Below are 23015 nucleotides of genomic sequence, written 5' to 3' on the forward strand. Positions count from 1 at the left end.
CACCAGAATGAGAGATTTTATAAATCCTAAACTAGCATACAGAAGTAACAGGGAAGACACAAAACCTGCATGTTATCTGTTGTGCCACAGTGTCAGCAGCATTGTAGTAGCCACATTCAAGTTAGTTCTCAATAAAAGGTTAATAACTTTGATTTGTATTGCTTCAAACAATTACTTGGATATCTGACATGCAGTGACTTTGTGTGCATATCTAAATATCCAGAGTCCAATGAGAAGCTTTGAGATGGCATCTTTATTCAAGATTCAGTGTTACACGGTACTAATACTGGGAGGAAAAAAGTCACAATTTGGGAAGATTTGTTCAAAACATACAAAGAATCCTGCAGAGACACATAAGGAAAGCCAGTGGCTGCTCTTTGTATTCAAAAATATACTTAAGAAATCCTTATACTATATCAAACCAAGATTTTAAGATCGTGACTATTTCTGGTTTTCTTTAATGAACTGAGAAGAACAGAAGGTATAGACCTTCCCCCCCCTAAAACCTTTCAGAGTTTTAGATATGAATATTTTTCAAAAAAAAGTGAAGTCCATTATTCAAAACTTCTGGACCTTTAATAGAACTAACCAATCCCACCCCCATTCAGTTTTCTTCTCACGCTGGCATAAATATTGATACTCAATGGCTTAAATACAATATTTTGCTTAAATTACAATTAGAGAATTTTGGTTTTTATTTTGAAGAAATTAAAGAACAACATTTCCTAAAAAAAAAAATTTGACTCACACACTTCCAAGTCGAGACAGATATAAGACTAGTTTTCCTTCCTTATTTTTCTTTTAGTCACAATGGAAAGACTTGAGAAATTAATTCAGCTATAACTTTTGGACTTTGGTTGGTGTGATTCCAAACCACAAATATACTGTTACTTGTCATAAATCTTCATTTCTGTATGTGTAAAAAGGGGGTCAAAATTTTTTTACAGTATTTTTCCCAAACCAAGTTTCAGTATGATCCACACACATATTTGGTCAACTTCAAAAATCAAATGTAAGGCTACAGAAGTCCACAGGCTACAGCTAAAGTGTATTAAAGTGTATTAATTAACTGGTTTAAGGCACAGTATTTTTAATTTTTTTTTTGCTCTAGAAAGCTACAAGTTTAAAGTCACAGTGGATAATTTCACATGTCAGTTTTGGTCTGGCACTCTAATTATACATGTCATGTCTAACTACTTGTAGACTTCTGTAAAATATTTAAGTTGTCAGGTGCTGCAGTCTGAAATGACTTAAGTGGAAAATAACTGAAGCCTGAACTGGTCCCCAAATAGTGCACTTAACATTTTATAAAACTAAAAATCAACACACTTGCATGTTCAATACTTAATATATATGCCCTGAAATTATTTAAGTCAGAGGGGGAAAAAGTGTCTTTGCTGGTATTTCAACAAACATGCAAAACTGCAATAGCACAACAGTGTGCAAGGCAGCCGCTGTTTAACTTCACTCGGGCAGTCACTGTTCCTGCGAACGTTCCGTTTAGTACGACAGCGGCAGGACACCGCAAACCAAGGATACCTGTGTATGGAAGGAGGAACTGGAATGCTGTGTGGCAAAACAAGCTTGCATGCGCCACTCCCGACCTACATAGACACAAAACTCTCCGATACCACACCGCTTCCTACAGAAACCGCAACCTGCCAATAACCGCACAGAGGCCACGCTCACAAGATTTGTTTATGACAGTGTGAGTATTTAAGAATGCAGAATGAGACCCTAAATCTTAAGCAAAATTGAAGTCGAAACGTCACAGCTTTGACTCAGGTTTCTGTGCTACAAGGCAATAAGCACATATTCAAGGCAGCTATTGCTTAGATACTTGAAAAACTGAGGTGCTGCGCAGATTTGCTTAAGTAAGGGCTATAGAGTTGTCTCCTTAAGTGCTTAAAATTTACTTTTAAAAGCAGTAATGTTTAATAACAAGATGAAATTTATGTATTTTATTTAGGCTTTAAAATAAATGAGCCGATTAAAAGCTTTAAATACATTCTTCTGTAAATAAGAATATACATCAGAAAATTAAAATATTTTTAAAAGGTTTTCAAATAAGCTTTTAGAGATTTTAAGGTTTCTATTATGAATACTAGCTTAAAGTTCTGGCTCTAAAAAAAGGTCAAAACCCCATTTTACTTCAACATAAAAATGAATCTGTTTTCAGTTGTCATTCATTGGCACACATTTCCAGAGGTATAAGAGAGCAGCATGTAGCTTTGGTGACAAAAGCAGGTCTCCCCTAAAGGAACAGCGATGCAAGTTTTAAAACCTTTTCCAGTACAGTGCTAAGTGCTTATAAAACCTAGCTTGATTGTCTCCCAGAGAGATGTAAAAAGTCAAAGCTGTAAATTAAGCGACTAACATTGATCACGAAATGGAAAGTAAGCATTAAAAATTTAGTTTCTTTTACAGCTAAAAATTTTCTGGTAGCTTAGTGACTTAAAACAGCAGTGCAATTATTGTACAGACACTTTAACCACTTCTAAAAACATATTCAGTAACTCAAGAGTATTGAAGGTCTGTAAATGGCTGGGTTTTTCTCAGCATCAGTAAGACAAAAGTCTAAACACACTTATCAGTATTGAAATAAACTTGATCAAATGAAAGCTTCTCAGATGTTTACATTTATTCACAGCACACGATCAACTTTATTCTCTCCTATCAAAGCTTAGAAGCAGAAGTATCAGATTTCAGAAAAAAGTCAAGTAACAAGTTCATAACCTGTTACTGGCAAACACATGGAAAACTAGACTTCATGCCAAATACTGACATAAGCAGCAATGCTTTTGGGTTTTTTTAAGCATCAATACATTTCATCTTTTTTTTTTTTTTTATGTTGACATTAAAGGCAGCCCAATTAGGTTATAGTTGAAAAGTTCACTTAGACATACAGGCAGCCTCTATGTCTTCTGCAACACATGACTACTACATTGTTTAGGGTTTTGTTGTGTTATTTGTTTGTTTTAAAACTTAGCAAGGTCATATTTTGGAATGAATGACTAAATGTATCAGCTCTATTCGAAACCCAAATCAGAGCAGAACTCTAAATATTAGAAATAATACTAACTTAAATTCCAGGTACTGCAATATTTTTTTTTAAAACAAAACAAACAAAACCACAATCAAAACTCCAAACCCCAATCCTTTTAACAGGATGCTGAAACATGACATACGGCAACCAACTTTTAAATCAAAACAGAAAATACCACCTTTGGACAACACCCATTCATTCAGTTTCAAGGTACATTTGGTAATGCCAGTTAAGAGGTAACAGTTTTTCCTTACCAGATACAGACCTTTTATGAACTGTTAGCTACAGGTGTAGCTATTATGATTGCAGCATGATAAGACTATGAGGAACACATGTTTGATCATATCAACCAGAAAAGATTATAGACCTCAAGAGCAATTCAAGGTACAGAGACGTCGCTAAAAGCTTCCATTAAATCTCCCCCTGCCCCTGCCAAAGAAAGATTCTGCTGTACAGATATGCCGTACCTAAAATTAGTGACATTTGGTTCTTTAAGTTCTTACCCTATTTTCTTATTCTGTTTCTGATAGCTTATAAAAAAAAGAAAATTAGAAAAGAGCCACACAAATAGTTCTTATTTTGAATGCATCCTGAGGTACAAGCCAAAAAATGGTGGCTTAATCTCAACCTAAAGGCTTGATTATGTGGCATAATTTCCATCTGAATGTGGTGAACTTTCACATGGATAAAGAACAGTATTTTTGCCAAATCAGTACCTCCACTTCTGAAAAAGTAGAGAATGACAGAATTTGGGTCTGCATGTTAATAGAAATCTTCCCTTTTAAAGCAGAGATCTAATCTGTTACAAGTTAATTTGTGTCTTGGAGCCCCTCCCAACACAGCCTAGGTAACCTACAATTTGAAGAATAAACTGGAATTTTAATTTAGTTGAAGTTATTAAAAGACGTTAGAATATATTTGCCAAAAGCTGTTTTATAGATGTAGCTTATTCATAATAAAGGATATTTCAGTAATATTTACACTTCCTCATACACACAGTTAAAAGTATTTATACTGGGTTAGCCTATGTTTCTGCTGGGATTGCAATTGTGAACAGTGGCAGAACTAGAGATTCTCGTAACAGAAGCCTCTTCTGGAAAAGTAACAAAACTATCATTGTATTTTACCTGAAAAACAATTGTAGGCTGTTAAAAAAAATAATCTTATCCTTTTCAGAATAGCAAGCGGGATTATTCATCCTCTCTTAGAACGGGACAAATCATTCTCTGGACTTGTTCTCATCCTGTCCCCCTTCACTGATTATATAAAAAATCTAGTTGGGATTAAGACACCTAATGTCTCAAACAGCTGAGGCTACAGAGTCCACAATCACTGCAAAACCCAGACGTGCAACACAGAACAGTTTTCATCTAGCAAGTGACACAGAATGCATGTAAATCCAAAGCAGCCGTAAGGCTTTCCCCTCCTTTCCCCAGTGAAGGCAAACCATCTCGGAAAAAAGGCAGCCTCGAGGGAAATGTGAGAAATTCTGTCATCCGGGATCCCAGACTCAGGATTATATTGATTCCTACCTCCAACTTGAAAATCAGGTAGCAATATATGCAAGATTCTGTAACCTATTTCTTGAAAGGTGGTAACAACTATCAATACAATTCCCAGCTTTAAAAATAGCATTAAATGAAAAAAATTGGTGTTATTCTATGCTGCTGTAATTCAGTAAAGTTTCACATTGTGGCAGATTTTGGAAGCTACTACATGCAGAGACTGTTTGCTCTCCTTATTCTGATTATTATTTTATTCCATCAACACCTCCAACAAATGGATTTGTGCATAAAGAGCCCATTAAGATAGCAAAACAAAATCAGAAGTTACAGACAGTAGTAAGCCAAAAGGACCACGAAGGCCAAGGAACATTATCTTCCACAGAAATCAGACCCTGCACATCTCACAGACGGACTTTTACCAGCCCCCATGCAGTTCTGCCACCATCTTTCATTCACAGCCATTTGGAAGTAGAGAAACTATTCTTCTGTGTCTGGACAGCAATTTTTAGGTTAAACCAACTGGTAGATTTAGCTACAAGTATATCTAGACACACAAATTCTTATATACACATACTGTAGCATACACTTGATTAGAAAGTATCATGATATAATCTATTCAAGTAACTTCTGATTTACAAACACTGTGTATAATTGAACCTTTTTTTTTTTAGAAAAGGTGAAGACTTAGAACGCCAGCATATAGATTACTGATAGCAGCGACAGTGGTTTGGTTAACTACAATAGTCTTACTCAGTTAAAGCAGTTTTAGTGACTCGGTGATAACTTCAACTGCTGACTTAGATACAAGATGACAAAACACGTGCTTACTTCACATCTGTCCTTCATTTCAGAAAGTCACTGTGTGAATGAAGCCTTCCAGCCAGCTCAATTTAATTGACCCTAACAACGCGCTAGAACTAACTGAGGCACTTCAGGCAAGATTAATGAGATACGATAAAATTAATGGGTCAGGCTAGCTGTACTGCTATATATCAAGAATATACTTTGACTGTGGGTAGCAGATTTCCTCCTAGTATTCATATAAGATGATTAAGCTGGTCTAGTATTTTCATATGAAGATAACAGGTATCTCGGACAGAGTGGAGAGAGCTAACACAGAAGCAAGTAGTAGGCTCATCTCTACACAGAATCAATAGATCATCTTAACCTAACGGCTACTGAGATTTCTTCTGTTGGCAAAACACATACCCAGGGGACAGAATTCCTTGCACATAGGTATTTTAGGCTTTATTATAAATGGCAGTCACTGTAGCATCTAGGCACTAAGATAATACTTTATACAGAGCTAATAATGATGGTCAGTATTTCCCACTATTACTAAGAGTTTGTCCATGTGAGGAAGTTAGCCCTGTGTGGCAGGGCATGAATTTACAGTGTTGTAACTATTCCATATTAATTTCATGTATGGATATCTATTATGAGACTGTTGATTCTCTGTCTACAATAGGAAAAAAAACCTGCCTTGCCTACTTGGATATAGTGCGATACAGCAGCTGCACTGTAAACTCACAACACCATACATCGTTTGCTAGCTTCTACATATGGACAAGGTCCAAGAAGTAGTTTCAGAATTGAGAAAATTCCAGAGAAATCTGACAATGTTTTAAAACAACATTACAGCAAATTGTTTATGAATCTGCTGGTATCCTTCCTGAATAGAAAGCTACACAGATTATTGTTGTTTTCTCACTCTCACAAAAAGTAAAATGTGTAAGACTTTCAATAATCTCAAAAATGTTCAGCTCACACTGATTGAACAAATGATTTGATAGAAATAACAATTCTATATAAGCAGTACATTCTAGTTTGTCTAGACACAACTGTGGCAGCTTTCAAATGTAGCATAAAATAATTAAAAGTATACGTGGCTGTGGAGTTATTGTGATAGTCACAGTGTGCTTGAAACGTATTGAGTTTTAACCAGCATAATTTAGACCTGCAAGAAATGCAAGTTCAGAACATACGCACCGTATGGCATACTGCGTGGGAAAAAAAAAAAGTCTGTTTCAACAGAGAAGTATAGTGAAAAATTGAAGTGTCTACAAGGCAAACAGATTGAGATGTTACACTGATATGATTTATGTGCTTACACACACACACACACACACAGAGTTTCACAGTCAGGAAATAAACACCATGAAATCTTTCTAAGCAACACGAACAGAACCATGAACTTCTCAAAGTATTCACAGTTCTGTCTTCTTTCCCACACAATGTAAACTACTGATGATATTAATCTAGGCCTTTCTTTGTTGAGTTTTTCCCCATCTCCAGTGTTAAGTTTCTAGGCTGCACTGTTCTTCGTATGCATAATGAACATTACACAATACAACACAGCACATGTAGAAGAAGAGAAAACGTTACAAAGTGTGGTACTTTGTATAAATGCATTCGTCCAAAGGCCAACATTGCAACAGACAAAGGGAGTGGAACTTTGGCTGCGATCTTCAAGAGTTTACTGTAAGAATATAAAGAAAAAATCGCCATTTTTGTAGCCATACATGCAGAAGGTAGGCAAATACCATATTTCACTTCCTTTTGAAAATTAATTTATATATTTCAAGGCTTTGTTAATTTATAAAACTGAATTAATAGGTCTAAAGGGCAAGGGCAATAACAATGCATAAGCAAGACCAATTTTTCAAAAAGGCTAATAAAATGTCAGTTTAAAATATTCTAAATATTAATTTAGAAATAAGTTCTCTGTAGCGAAGAAAGATTTAATGTTTTAGACCGTTTGAGATAACAGGTACTGGTCAGAAGGATAAACTACATTGCTTATTATTGTCTTTCACAAGGCACTAATTTTATAAATGAACAAGAAATGCTCTACCTGTCAACAAAACCAAGTGCTCTAAACTTCTTAATGCAATAGAAAGCATGTTACATTGCCAAAAGTGTGCCCATAAGGAGGAGTTACAAGAACATAACTATAATGGTTTAAAATTCACTTCTCCATGTAACTTTCGAACAGTAATTGCTAAACATAAGATGATTCTGTAATATTTGGAAGGATTCAATGAATTATGAATGACGAAGTCACAGTTAAAGAAGTCTTTGTGAGACTGATTGCTATGATAGCGAATAATTTAAGTCCATGTGGTAAATACAGGTAATTTTCTCCACTTAGCTGAACTACAGGTAATTTGGAGGCATTTTACCTAGTCCTTAAGATTTAACCATATGAGTTCATGAATCTCTATGTAGGCTGAACCATTACATGTCTGTGCAGCACAAATTAAGTTTTACCACACAAATGGAAGTAGTAAGAAAGAAGCAGAAAACCAAAAATTGGGTATTAGGCTACAGTACCTTGATTTCAGTTCCAAAGCACTTGAATTCATGAGAATTTCTAAAATGCATATGATGATAATAGCTGTAGATCTGCATGGATCAGGATCAAGTCTAACATTGTACCTGCGAAGAAGTGGTTTAGAAAGCATGTTACTTCTAAATTAGGCTACCAAATAGTTAGGAAGAAGCATGTGCTAATAACAACAAACATACATAAAATACATACGGTATCATAGCCTGATTTAAAATTCTTTCTGAATCATTACTTTCTTTGATGTATCACTGATTCACTTAACACCTACTTATAATATAAACCACATTACATTATAAGCTACCTTATAATATCAAAGACTTCTGTTAATTATAATTGGTTTTTTCTATGCAAAGAGTCAAACAGTTGCAATTTTTATTGCTTCAAAGATTCATACTCATTTCTTCTACCTTACTGGCAATTTAAGGAAGTACCTGAGATTTTTTAACCAATAAATTAAAGATGGCAAGTTCAGCAGCACAATCCACGTGAGTAAATTGAGAATTGTAACGTGTATCTTAAGACTGTTAACGGCTTCAGCAGTCGTACTGTTGGGAAGAGATTGTGTTGCTTCTGAAATACTGTCCATCAAACTCTGGTTTTTCACTGTGTGTATCCTGGAGTTCTGCGAAGTTTCTTTTGAGTGGTCTGAATCCTGAAAATAAAAGACAGAAGTCACAAAAACATGCACAGGCTTGTAAGAAGCCATTCCGGGGGAGGAGGAGGGGAACATACCAGCTCTGACTTAAGAAGAAAATTTGCAATTAACCCTCAAAAAGCCATCACAAGCAGAGTTTGGTAGTTCAATTTTAAAGCATCTAGATTTAACCAGAAACTTCTCATACACTAGTAGTTTATCTGTCTTTGGAAGAAAAGAATGGAGAGTGGAGATGCCCTGACACCAATGCAGTGATAAGAAATGGAGTTCCTAGAAGGAGGAAGAACAGAAATAAAGGGGTATACAGGCACAAATCACAGATGATTATTCATGGAAAAACATACAGGAGGTAACACAACTGGGAGTAAAATATTAGCTGTAGGAATAAACAACAAAGATAAGCTAACAAGTTGGAAGCAGCTAACTTCCAGTGACAGGGGGAGAAAAGCCCACAAATGAAACAAAACGAAATTATGCGAAGATGAAAGAAGGAGAGGATTTAAAACTAAACACACAAAGAACACTCAAAGAAACCCAAATAAAACCGTCAACAACTTTTTCTGGCAGACTGTTTTTTAAACTATGTTCTATGTCTGCAAAAAGGAACAGGTAATTATTATATTCCTGTACCCACACCTGCTTACATCTTTGATCCTATACCTTAAAGTAATTGAAAAAGAAACAAATTCACAGTATATGAAACCTAGTGCTTCTTCACTCCTTTTTAAACAGTTCCAGTTTCCTGGGGTCACAATCCATATCCATCAAATAAATCCTATTTGTCATCTCCTGATTAAAAACACCACTAAACTCCACAAACTACCTACCTGGAAAAAATATTTACCTGTAGTAAAGATTATTATCTAGAAATTTTATATTTTTTTTAAGATAAGGCATGCATAATCAAATACCAAAATTTAGACCAAACCTATTATTCTGTATGTATTCAGAGAGTAAGTTTCCTTCTTAAATGTACTTCAGACAAGCTCACACTGCAGTGACCTTGAACAGTGAATGCAACAGTCATACGTGATAGAGCAGGCTACTCACGTCTTCGCTTCTCTTTCACATCATGCACACAGTAAGTAAACTACAGCCATCCAGTGACGCACAGCACAACCTAACGCTACCAAGGCGAGATGATAACAATTCATAATGCATAAGTTAGCCAAACAATTTTTGGTCACAGTTTTGAACAGAAACAAGAAACAGTCTTACCCCAGTGAGCATGTTTTGTTCTGCTCTTACATTCACATGCAGTTTTATAACCTGTAAGACAAACAGTTCCGCTTTTTTTAGCGACATTTCTTCATGCAAAAGCTGTGGTATAGAAGTAAAACAAATTTGGGCTAATTTTTTTTTGTCCCTTTTTATAGCTAGATGATTCCAGGGCCCCAGTGGAGCTGCAATGCAAGAACTCCCTCTGCCTTTCTCATCAGCAGCATCCAAAGTGCTCTATTAAGGAAGGATTTCCAAGCACAGAGAGAAAACGCTGCTCTGATTTTTCCCCTTCCACTGTGCTGGACAGAGAATACAGAGCAGAAAATCTGCATATTCCTCACCTCCTTCTGCTAATTCAGTTCTACTTCATTTTCTGCAGAAACCCATAAACAGGCCACATAGGAAAAGTCCCACGTCAGAGATTTACTGCAGAAGCAGGAGTAACATCAGCATGGGAACATCCTTCGCAGGGTAACCTTATGTGACAGGGAGTTCAATTAGAGATAGCGCTGTTTCTCAGGTTGTGCTTTCAGCTGCCATCTACCTGCTTCAGACCACCTGTAAGCTGCTCTGCTTGTGCCCCTACTCGCAGATGCATGCTCCAACGTTTCCCTAGTAGAGCCAAGTATAGTAGCTGAATTAACAGCTATATAACCATAGGGTGAATCAGAGAAGTTTGACACTCTGATGCAAGGAAAACCATGGAAACTGAATGGCAGGGACTAAGTATGGATCTTTGTGGCACTACCCGAGGGACCAGGTTAGACAGACATTAAGACTACCCTAATTCTACAATATATCCACCCTCCTTCCTTTTACTCCATAAAGATTTGTGAAAAGTCTTAAAAGATGGAAAAAACTCTACAGAACATTCCAAGTCCTCCCTTTGCTAAAGTTTCTCTTCAAGGAAATTATTAGTCTTTGATCTTATAACATTACCTGTCCGTAAGTTAAAAATTGCAATTATGCGCATTATTGTGGTGGGCATATGGGACCATACATTTCTTTGGAAGAAGTGGTATGAGAAGAAGAAAAATAATTCTAAAAAATACAAAATCATGAAGAGTCTGATAAGTTCAAAAAAGACATATTTCAAGTACACAAATAATAACTTCCTTTTAAGCATGAAAAATAGTAATCTGTATTTTCGCTTTTAACATGGGGTTAATTCAAAGCATACAGAATTGTGGATAACTGGCTAGCTGAAAAAGGTCTCATAGACATAGTCCAGCTGGCTGGACAAAAATGCACATCGCTCTCAGCTTATCTGAAGTAAAGCAAAATTTACACAGTAACAGGAAGATCGCGGTGGGAAAAGAATGTTGCAGGTGGGAACAGATAACTACAGAAGAGACACTAGGGGGAGGCTTGATATTTAGGCAACTAACCAATAATGAGCTTAACTTTTGTAATATGTATGAGCTAATTATAACAAGGCATAAGAGGTGACTGTAAGGTACAATAAATGAAGTCTGCTGATCACTCATATTAAGTGACTGTGTCTTCCCTCCGTCGCAACACAGAATTTTGAATGCAGTTATAAATTCAACATATTTAGCTTTTCAGTACCTTAAACAAGTATTGAAGATAAATAATGAAGACAGCAACTGCACCACAAGTGGTCCAGCTAAGCACAGCAAGGGATAACACCCCACAGAGTCTTCTGGGTGTAATCAACTTATCTTTTTGAAGTACAGTAGGCCTAAAAAAATAAAACAAAACTGCTGTTATACTACTGTAACAATGTCACACCTACAAAGATCAAAGCATAATTCTGTTTTGTGAATGACTGAAAAGAATAAATTATTCCTGAATATTGATTAAACAGCGGAAAAATAAAGTTAGACAAATTTTAACATACATACCAACTGCTACATAAGCTACTTTGCACTAACAAAACAAGCTTATACCTCCTAGAATGTATGTCTGTAACTAATGTATTATTTTTACTTCATTTGGGGAACATAAAGGTTACACTGATGAACATAAAACATTAGCTAATGCTAACTGTAGGTCTGCATCAGTCACTGAGTTACTCTGTCTTACTACTGCACAGCTGCATCATGAAAGTGTCTCCTACTACAAATGTTAATGCACTGCAGCATTCAGTGGCAGTACAGCAGTACACAACTGTAAGGCTCCAAGAGATTAATTCTGTGAAAGCATTCTTCCTAGACAGGAATTTCTGCTTGCTCACGGCCTGAGAAACACAGAAAAGCTTATTTTCAGTGTCCAGATTCCAACTGGTACAACTAAGAGACAAGTATGAATATGAAATGGCAAAGACGAGCTGGGAAGGTGTGACAATGAGGGGAATGCAGTGGGGATTCCCCACTTTTGCAGTAGTTGAAGTACAATACAACCATGAAAAAGTCTGTACTACTTGGATATTCAGGGGATATTCCAGTATTAAAGTAGACAGTGAAAACAGAAAAAGCATTATTTGGAAAATACAATTTTAAAAGCCTTTGCAGCAAATATTGAAAATTTTTGCCTATGAAAAATAGGCACAAAAAGAAGTCTAGCTGACCTAGAACAAAGAATCCCACAGACAGCAAGTGACAAATTCTTTGCTGCTGTCTACATCAGATCATTTCCAAACATTGAGTAAAAGTCAAGTGATACTATCTACTTTAGGGAGATTTACAGAAAATAAATGGGTTGGATTTTTTTCAATAAATTCAGGGGTAGATCAAAAACTGTGTAAGGCACTAGAATTGAACCACCTGACTTACAGGCAGGCATACAAAAATCTTATTTTCCTGCCTTTGCCCAAGACATTCTCTAGGTTTGAAGAGCCCAGTAAAAGCTTTAATGAAAACAGCCGGAATTGAGCTAACACCCTTAAAAAGTTTGGAAGAACAGTTTTGAAACTTGGAAGTTCATCACTTTGTCACTTAAAACTAATACTGAAGCATCCACTGTAATTTACGAAGAAGGCTGAAGAAATAGCTGGTGCCAGATCTATTATTTGGTAGAATAAGACCAGAAGTGCTATTGATGTAAACAGAAAGAGTTCATTTGGCAGATGTTTTCTGAGTAAAGAGCATCCCAGCCGACTTCCTGGAGACAGAGAGTTGGCTCAGATCTAGCTGAGGACTGCTATCAATGTCGGAACAGTCAAACCTTTAAAACAGCTAAGCATGTTATCCAATTTACTCATTTACTCTTCCAAAATCTTTTTATCTTCCTTGCTTTTTTTAAACCCAGTTTCATATTTGAATACTCATCTGTACAAGCAAAAACATTAATTCTATGTTCTTACACTTGTTCTATAAAATTCATCGGTCTTGTAGAATGAAGCGAACATCCAATAAATTTTTGTTTTACAAACCTGCTTGTATTCTTTAATGCAGTTTATTCAATACGAATAATGAGGCATGGATTGCAATGCTAATATTCTCTTTTCTAAACATATGCATTTATTTTTTGAGCTGCTGAAAAGGGAATAGTTCAGTTGCTTTCTTTTCCCCAACAAGCTTTCCTCAAAAACAAAACTGAAAACCTGTATAACAGCCTTTTGGAGATGTGGAATAAGGACTATGAGGCAATCCTCATACTTAACACCAACAAACCCCAATGTCTTAAATAGTGTATGAACTAAACTGCAGAATTCAGTCTGCCCAAGCACTGACACTCACGCTGAAGCAAAAAGAAAAAAAAAAAAATCGACAGGCTCACAGTCATCTAAAAGAGCGTAATTGTATAGCATATTGGTTTTTTACCTCATCAGAGTCAACCATAATGAAGAGAAGAGTCTCAGAGATGTAGAGAAAAATACTCCACTCCAGTAGGCAATGCCTGTCCCAAAAAGAAATAGAATCAGGGACACAAGGGGGAACCATGCATCCTGACTACTCAGTACAGCAGCTTCCACCTCTGGTAGTGACAGTGATTCCCATATCTCTCTAAACCAGTTAAACCTGCCAAAAACATGAAAGTAGTATTACTTATCACTTCCAATTTCCATTACAGTAAGATATCTATCAACTACGCCTCCTACTACAGCCTTTCAAACAAAATCAGTCAGGTGTTCACAATGACTACAGATAAAATAGTATTCTTCTCCACTAATAGTTTTACTAAAACTTCTGGTTTGGAAACTGCTTTAAGTAAATAAAGAAAGAAGTCAGGCAAACTCACCCCTGCAGAAACACAACAATGCTTATAAGAGGTTCTACTTTGTAGGGCTTAGCTGTCCTAACTAGTTCAAGGGAAAAGTCTGAACACTGGCCTAGAATCAAGAACAGAAAGCATCTATAGTTATTATTTTGTCATGAACTTTAACAAAGATACACACACACACACACACACACACACACAAAAAGACAGATTTGAAAGTCTGCTTTAAAACAAAATAACCATGTCTTACAACAGCACTGCAAGTCATCGTATTTCATCATCAAGACCCTTATTCACTGGGTCACTCATATTAGGTAATTGTCACAAGGCTTCACCACCTGAACTTAGATAAAAATGCATTTTGTCTGAAGACATGTCTAAAAGTTAAGCCTGCAAATCTCACCTTCATGCAAGAAATAGTGTTTTGTGCATATTAACCATATATTTTTAAACTTTTACATTTATTTTTTAGTAGACATCTATTAATTCTAAAGTATCGTGTAACACCAATCATTCACAAAGAAGGGATTGCAGAGTAAAATAATTAAATACCCTGCTACAACACAACCTTGGAGAACTACCAACAAACAAAACCCGAAATTGAAGAGCATAAATCCAAATGCTTGCACAAGTTAATGATACTTAGCTTTAAAAGTTAACAACAACTAGCTAGGTTTTCAACAGTAAATTGGATAATTAATTTCTCTAAAAACACTTGTGAGAAAAAAAAATATTTTTCTGCAAAGCTACCTGTTGATATCAATGTGCTCAACTGTCCTCCATAAGTAAGAAGAATATTAGAAACAATATAGACAGGAAGAGCGCCACCATGGAACCTTATTATCTGAAAGACAAGGATGGAAAGATAACTTTTAATTTCTATATATATATATAAATATATTTTTAAAATACACACACAATCATGTAGCCAGCATGATGATGTGATTAGAAAATCTTTCTTAAAGGATTTAAACAGTTTTTCATTTTTATGCATAAGTATTTGATAACTACCATTACAACTAATGTTATATATGGAAAACGCTCAGACCTCTCATAAACAGTAAATCAAACATGTTTTGATAAATGATCAAATTATAAGTGGATGCTGTTTTTCCAGTCAAGACAAATATTAAAAGAATACACTAGTGCACTAATGGTGTTTCAGTAAAATAGAGTTTAAAATTGAAAGGCCACTTTCCAAGCAATACCTGCATATAGCTACATATGCTTTTGGGTAAAGAATTTTTGGAAGCAATTTCACGTATGTTCTAATTGGCTTCCACTGTCCCAAGTCATGATTAATAAACAAATAGGACATAAATTCCTCTAAAGTGATAACAACATGAAAAATCCCCAATATAAATGCATACATTCAAATTGAGAAACCTGCCAGTAATACTCCAGCACTACACTTAAGTGCTTGCGAATTAGTTACTCTTTAGAATCAGAAAACTGCAGATGACTAGTCTATTTTCACTGATACCAATGTTTAAATGTATTCTTCATTGATAACCAAAGAAAATTTGTTGAAAAGGAGCATATGGATCTACTTCAACTTTTTTCCTAACTTGTAGTTGATGCCAAATGTATCTTAAAGTTTTAACACTATTGACTCATCAGGCAAGAAAATGACCTATGGATACTCAACTAACCACAAAGCCAAATGCTCAACATTTACATTAGCTCTTTAGAGCTAGGCTGCTTTTGCACTCCTCTGAAAACCGAGGCCTGACATTTATCCGGATGGGATGCTGTGCCAGCTGACAAGGTTTACAATGATCACTGAATAGTGTCCCGCTTGGCATCAAGAAGTGCCATGGCAGGGAAGGGAGGAAGGACAAACTTCTTTAGATGCCACTGACATAAAAAACAATCTAGTACTAGAAAGTGTTCTTACTTGTCCAAGAACCTGTAAAAGTGACGTCTTCAGAACTACCTTGATACAAAAAGAAATATTTTATTATTTTATATAATGGCAAACATAAGTACAAAATACTTTCATTTTTAAGAAGCCAACCTGAGTTTTAGAAGACAGCAATCCTATAACTAAAATGTACAACAGCTGACTCCTGACTTTTTCAAAACAAATGGTTTGAAGTTTTTCTTAGAAATGAGAGCCCAACTTTCAATATTACTCCAGCTGTTGCGAAATACTTGTAACATGCACTACATTTAAAAAAAGGCCAAACAGCCTACCTTTATTTTAGATTTGCTTAGTATTTATTTTGATTAATTAGCCACATTTTTAAAGACTGAATTATATAAAAGTTATACAGTAATGCAAACTAGCTATAAAATAAATTTGTATTACTCACTTCATACTGACAGTCTGAGGAGGAGTAAATATTCAATTCTGGAACCCTGCTGTCATTTTTAGGCTGAGCAATATGCAGTTTTGCAGAAATCTCAGTAGAAGATGGAACTCTGAAACAGCAAATTTAATGGGTAATTGTTGTCCTTCTAGTGAAGGAAAGCCCAACAAGCCTTAGTCTTCAACAAGTGCACCTAAAGCAGATCTAGTACAGCAGCGTCACCACAAGCAGTGAGTGAAATGGCATGATGAACTTGTTTATCCTGTCACAAAGGACTACACAACATTCTCAGCCTACTGTCCTCTGAACTATCAAGGGGCATGGTACTAGAAAACAGACACGTGTAGTTTTAGTGTACACACTGCCTCACAGAACATGTAAATACTCTGAGTGACAAGATGGGGAAAACACCTCCTCAAGAATACAATTCAGTTTCCTGCAAGTATTATGCTGTTAGAAAACAAAGGGGGGATGGGGCGGGGAGAAATAGGGAGGTATCCTTAAAACATCTAAAATAAGGAAGACAGTTTTCCAACCATCTAAAATAAAGTCAGGTTGTTCAACTGTAATTCATGAGTGACACATTTCAATCCCTATCATTTGATTTTGTCAGGACTATGCTGCTGAAGCAACTTAGGGCTGCTGGGTGATCTAAACCCTGGCTTATGGGAAGAAGCCAGCATCCAGAGCAGCCTCTACACCCCACTCACGAGGGGGTCAAAGATCATGCTGAGAATTTCAGACCAGCAAATCTGACTTCCTTTTTGAGAAAATTAGTGAGAACTATTAAACACAATCGGTAGATGTTCTGAAAAAAAATTCAGAACAACTTTGTCAACAAAGGCAGAAAAGTAAATGAGGAAAAGATGCAGAAGGCAAACACTTAAGACTGGAGAAGTTGTCTCATATCAGAACTATTACAAGAGGATGCAAACATGCTTCAAAAACATATCAAGTAGTAAGTTAAATTGTCAAAGTCCTTACTTTGCTACAGTTACTGAATCTTCATGTGACCAGGGTATATGAAGTCTGTAAACACTAGGTTTTCTTTCTGAAATGGAAAAGAATCAAAAAATATAAAATTAATTAAGAACAAGATGTGGCAACTGTCTCCAAAACTAAAATGCAAGTAAAACAAAGGTGGCATATCAGTCACTGTACAGAATCACTGGGCTTGCAGTTACATTGCAATGCAGATCAGTGCAGTTAGCATTGAACAAAAAAGACATTTTTAAACTCATGCTGTTACAGAACAAGACAGCAAGACATCAGTGTTTAAGGGCAGAAAAGTTATGAGAAAACTTCTAGTTTTCAATAGGTGTAACCTCAATCTAATCACTTTTTTTTTTTTTTGAAACAAAGTCCTTCAGCATCCCATTCTGTTTAAGCTTATGTAGCTCAACATTCAAATTTGAGTCCCACAATTAGCAAATAAAAATCCTAGCCAAATGTGCTATTCTTGAGAAACACTTTCAATATAACGCACAAGCCTGCTGAAAGTTCAACTTCCCTTTGCTGGGAAGCAAGAAAAAAAACATAGGAGGACTAATTTCGCATTTTCTTTGAGCTATACCTTCTTAACAAAAAGTGGACAGAGAGATATTATCTGCTCAAATGTCTCTGCTAATAACAGTACTGCCTAAACCCCATTGCTTGAGAGGACTTTTGTTTCCACCAGCTTCGGTCTTGAGAATTTTCAACGCATTTGGTTTATAAATTTATGCTTTAGAAGACTTATATTTACCTTCAAATGACTGGCAGTGGCTCTCTATATAAATTTTGAAAGCTTGATATATCTAGAACATTAAAAAAAAAAGAAAAAAATCACATTCTTTAAACAGTGGTTACATTAACTTAAAAAAATTAAGTAGTATTCTTACTTGGTTAAAGTGCTGGAGCTGTACATTGTAAAGTAAGCCAGTTGAATTTAATAGAATTTTGCTTGAAGAAAGCCCTGTAAAGGATGTATTTTTTTCACGTATTAGATAAAATTATTTGAGAACTCGCTACTTCTTCAGATATTTATTTTTTTTCCCCAGGAGACTTGTGTGCTTCTGTATCTGTTAGTCAAAACTCCCACATTTCTTACTTTTTTGTTTGTTACTAACAAAAGCAATATTAACTTTAGTAAAAACAACACCCCCAAAACCTCCTGACCATTGGAATTTTTAGGTAAGTTTATTATCCAAACATTAGTAATACTAGTTTTCCTTTTTTTTTTTTTTTTTTTTTTTTTTATCTACCCCACGCACCCCACCCCACCCCCCAAAAAAAGTAATATGCTAAACTTACCAAATGAAAAAAGATGTGTTACAGGAAGTTGTACTGTTCTGGAACCCTCTTTGAAGAATTCACAGCCCAAAGTATACTGCAATTCAAGATATTACATACAGATCTAAACTGAGCACAATACTAGAAAGCCTTTACACTTGCCAAATTCTATTCACAGGCTCAGGCAAAGTCCAGGACAAAAGTACTGAAGCGCCACCTCTCCACACACTGGCAGGGACTGGCAGGTAGTTTGTTCCTGTACACAGCGGTACAAGTTTGGGTAGCTGAAGCATGACTTGCAGGTTACTCTAGCTTTCACCCATTTGCAACAGCCTTCAAAAGGCTATTCAAACAGCTAAGAACAACTAGAATCCAGTCCACATCCCTCCTCCTCAGGTACCTCTTTCTTTTCTGGGGGGCGTTGCAAAGGAGCATGACTTGTCCAAAATCTGGATACAATTTACTAAGCAAAAAGAACCTTTAGTTCGTCTTCTGAAGTTTAATCACAAAAAAGCAAAGCATTCAGCAGGTATGAGTTGTACCATCTCTAACAAGTATGTAGGTCTCTCGAAAATTATTTTCCATCCCATTTTAAATCCAGCATTTGTTTATTTTTGAAAAGCAGTTTCCAAGATTTAACACAGGACTGCAACTCAACACGTTACATTTCACAAGTGATCTCTCTTCTACCTTTCTTATCCAGAACATTGTATATTACTAATTTAACTGCAAGATGTTTCTGTCACAACTATCTGAAGATGCGCTCGTATACAAGCATTATAATCACTTCAGCTGTGAATAATTTATTGGATCGTGGATTATTATATCAAAGATGCAGAGACAGTATTTGTGTTGCAGAAAGAAATGTCAGACCTACTTACACTTTAAATTCAAGTTCAGTCTTCTGCCACTTTCAAGACTACCTAGAAAGGCCTGCCAGACCCAGCTGGGTAATACACCAAGTCTGCTTAGATTCCCTGCAAGTGTTCCTCTTACTGGGAGCCTGAGAGGCCTTGATGCAAAGACATCCAACTTCTCTGTGAGGTTCAGAACTATCAAACTCTGTACAACTCAGCCTACCACATTATTTGTGGTCTCAGAGCTTGCAGAGGTATCTGTACCACACTCCTCAGAATCCATATGTGGTGTCTTCAGTTATGAACAGCATTCTCCACTATGCTGGGTAAGAGAACTGACTGTTCAAAAAGATAATAGCCTGATTGCATTCCTGAACATTAAGGAAGAAAAACATTAGAACCTCCAACAAGAACTCCTAAGAACTGGTTTGAGAACTGTTGCTTTGTATGTTTCAAGTAGTATGCATGCCTTCCGTTCGGTGTTTTATCAAACGAAGACGTTTCTGAGCTTACCCAAGGATAACAGTTATCTACAAACCACACTGGAGTGTAGGTCTATGGTTTCTCAAAGTAACTTAGCACATATTCAATACACTTCCTTTTCCTGCTGTCATAGCATCTGAAAGCTACGAACACACTAAGCAAGCAATTTCTGCATTTCTTTTTTTTTTTTTTTTTTTTACCTTATTGCCAACTGTGGGTGGTACCTGAATGACAATGTGGGACAAAGAAGGATAGTCCTGAAGCTTCAGTATTACAACCTTAAAACAAAAAAAAAAGACAAAAAAATAAAAGCCATTGTGAACTTAGCTTAACAAGCCTTAGCTTGCCCCTTGCCAGTTCCCAGATGTCCACCTCTTGCACCCATTCCTCTGGAATACAACTGCATGTTCCAATGCTGTAAACAGAACAGATCTTTCTCCCGTGACATGCAGCTACACCATGGAGCACCTCTCCCTCCTTCAAGTTGTGTGTGACACTTACCTTGGTGGTGGGAAGTAACTCAGCTCTCCAGGACAAATCAGTAGCTTCCAGGCTGTAAAAATTTATGCACATTAAGGATGAGCATGTCCATTATGACAATGGATTAAAATACCAGCTTTTATATATATATGCGTGTGTGTGTGTGTATATGTATATATTTCACATGATTTTAAAATGAGGATAAGTTTGGGTCTCCTGCAGTTTGCTACCATAGTAATTTATCAAACTACAGTCATTTCAAATGCTGCAAATCTTGTTTGTGCAAAACCAAGTTAAGCAAAGCTCTAACTTTGTCACATACAAACATTCAGTACTTAGCCATGCAACTTCACAAACATAACAAAAAACCTCAGTGAGCTGAAACATCACTGGTATCAAATTAATACACAATTTTATTAGCATGTTTAAACATCAGAAGTGCCAATTTTTCATATGGGAACATCTAAAACATATCATATGAAATAAAACTCTGTTAGCTGCTGCAGAGCTTGCAGCAGTTCTAAAATGGTGTGTACTTAAACACTGAACCGCAACACATTAATTCAGTCATTTTAAGTTATGATTTTTACAATATACCAGAATACTTCTGTTTCTCCAAACAGTGTTACATGACCACAGGACACAGTCCAAAGCAAGGACACTATTATCAGATGAGGTTTTAGGTAGCGGTCCTGAACTAGGCTAACCTGCATTTGATGCTGATCAAAGGTTATGCAAAGGAGTAACAGCCAGCTTCTTGGATCAGGAAAAAGTAATTATGACATCTAGCTATCAGCTGGAGGCAAAACTGTGGCTATACACCTCAGCTCGGATCCCAGAGCAGATAAATACTATTCTAGCTCAATTCTACTTGGAAGCTTTCTGTAATCTGAAGGGTAGATTGAATTTACTTTCAGCTTACTTTGCAAACGTAAGCTAAGCCAGTGTTTTAAATCCATTTTGTAATGATTGTAACAAACCGATTCAAATAATCACTAAATCACCCACACTGCTAAATATTTTTCATATGACAATAGCAATTTTGGAATCAGCAAAAAACCAGGAGATGCTTCTAGCCACTCTTCTGAAGGCTTTGAGTGACGTTAGATGTCTACTGTCATAGGATTCTAAAGCGATTCTACAAAACACACAATTTAGGAATCCAGCACAGCATGTAGTGTCCACAAGAGAGCAACAGGAGCAACTTCTTACTGCTGCAAAGGTCAAAAATACAGCTTAAAGAAGTTCACCTATTTTATTCTGCATTCATGCAGCAATTTTTGAGAAAACCTATTCTTTCCTGTTTTCTTGGTGGTACAGACAGCAAAAATTACTCACAGCAAGAATTTTACTTTTCTTCCCAATCTCTTCCTTCCTAAGGAGGAAGATATCTTAAATGCTTTAAATTCAAATTTAGTCCCACAATACCCATTTGAATAAAGAACAGGAACTGTTTATACTCACCACATTGATGAATTATTGTTCATACAGCCAAAAATCCAGCTACTTGTGTCCTGTAAAGTCAATACCATAAAATGGTACATTACTAATACGTGAGTGTATTTATAGAGATATTAAAAATAGCAATTATTTACTGCAACAATGCAGGAGTTAATGCTGACAATCTTCTTCAAAATTTATATATGCTAACGGTTTCAGTACACCAGATGTCAGCAGCTGTTCCAAAAATCCTCTGATAGCAGAACCTTGGTGCAATTGACTGCCTAAAGAGAGGAACAAACTTCCCTCTTCATCTCGTTCCTTTTCTGTTAAGTGTGTCTGCAGCAGCTGTTATTACAGTGACCAAACCCTCAGAAGGATGTCAAATACTGAAGAGTAAAAGCAAAGATTATGATAAAAACAGTTTCTCTCGGATTTCCTCAATTATTTATAACAAAAGATATCCACCATCTTTTTTTATTCATTTCACAATGAAGTCAGACTTCTGTGTTAACAGCAAGTGATATCCTCCATTAAAATTCCGATGTTGTGATCTTGGAATTACAATTACAAGGATGAAAAGATGAAGAATAAGACTGAAAGGTGGGGGTTTCTAGGAACCATTTTAAATAATTTCTGTTTGCCACCTTTTTGAATACATTTTCTGAAAATCAAATACAAGGTTAAACAAACTTTCACCATTGCCCTTAAAAAAAAATATCTGCCTTACATATGGTGTCAAAATCAATTTTAAGTTTATTTTTTTCTAATGAAAAGAAACATCTCAATGTACTATCCTAAGTAGTCAAGAAATACTTTAGAATTTTAATGTTCTACTGCTCCCTCCCTCGATAATTTAAGCGCTTTGAAATGACAGCACCATGATGCGAGTATCTCAGACATTGTTCTGTACCTCCTCCTCAAGCAGTATTAGTCCTGTCTTTAAGATAGTATAACAAAGGCAAAAGTTAACCTGTTAAAGCACAACTAAGATCACAACAGATGTTCAGTATTGAAGCTGCTACTGAGAAGGACAATTAGAAAAGCACTGAGAACACAGAATCTTGTTTTCCCCAAGGGTGGTATGAATCTCTTCTTTGGGATGAGGAGGAGTGGTGACACAGGCAGGTAGGATGAAACAGGAAAGCATCTCAAGTTTCTTGCCACTAATCTAGAATACTCATGTAATTCTGAAAAGTGTATTTATCCATCTCCAGTTTGCCAAGAAATTACATTCCTTCCTTTCAAAAAATATTTTTAAAAACACGTCAAAA

General features: G+C 36.1%; 1 protein-coding gene across 4 annotated transcripts in view; it reads right to left on the reverse strand.

Annotated features, from left to right (window-relative positions):
* Nucleotides 1-2618: 2618 nt before the first annotated feature.
* Nucleotides 2619-23015, reverse strand: part of PGAP1 (post-GPI attachment to proteins inositol deacylase 1) — a 36679-nt gene continuing 16282 nt past the window's right edge. For 2 of the 4 annotated variants that reach the window (XM_037398424.1, XM_037398426.1), the window contains 17 exons: nucleotides 21766-21815; nucleotides 20323-20374; nucleotides 20022-20099; nucleotides 18503-18578; nucleotides 18091-18164; nucleotides 17955-18006; nucleotides 17195-17261; nucleotides 16214-16322; nucleotides 15796-15834; nucleotides 14649-14742; nucleotides 13920-14010; nucleotides 13502-13699; nucleotides 11346-11478; nucleotides 9774-9824; nucleotides 8332-8552; nucleotides 7885-7989; nucleotides 2619-7030 (listed from right to left, as the gene is read on the reverse strand). In XM_037398424.1, the coding sequence (XP_037254321.1) occupies nucleotides 6892-7030; nucleotides 7885-7989; nucleotides 8332-8552; nucleotides 9774-9824; nucleotides 11346-11478; nucleotides 13502-13699; nucleotides 13920-14010; nucleotides 14649-14742; nucleotides 15796-15834; nucleotides 16214-16322; nucleotides 17195-17261; nucleotides 17955-18006; nucleotides 18091-18164; nucleotides 18503-18578; nucleotides 20022-20099; nucleotides 20323-20374; nucleotides 21766-21815 (1629 nt within the window). In that variant the 3' untranslated portion in view covers nucleotides 2619-6891. Of the gene's footprint in view, nucleotides 7031-7884; nucleotides 7990-8331; nucleotides 8592-9773; nucleotides 9825-11345; nucleotides 11479-13501; nucleotides 13700-13919; nucleotides 14011-14648; nucleotides 14743-15795; nucleotides 15835-16213; nucleotides 16323-17194; nucleotides 17262-17954; nucleotides 18007-18090; nucleotides 18165-18502; nucleotides 18579-20021; nucleotides 20100-20322; nucleotides 20375-21765; nucleotides 21816-23015 lie in introns of all 4 variants that reach the window. The other 2 variants (XM_037398425.1, XM_037398427.1) reach the window with 2 other exon arrangements.

The sequence above is a fragment of the Falco rusticolus genome, chromosome 8, assembly GCF_015220075.1.
Source record: "Falco rusticolus isolate bFalRus1 chromosome 8, bFalRus1.pri, whole genome shotgun sequence".
In the NCBI taxonomy this organism is placed as follows: Eukaryota; Metazoa; Chordata; class Aves; order Falconiformes; family Falconidae; genus Falco; species Falco rusticolus.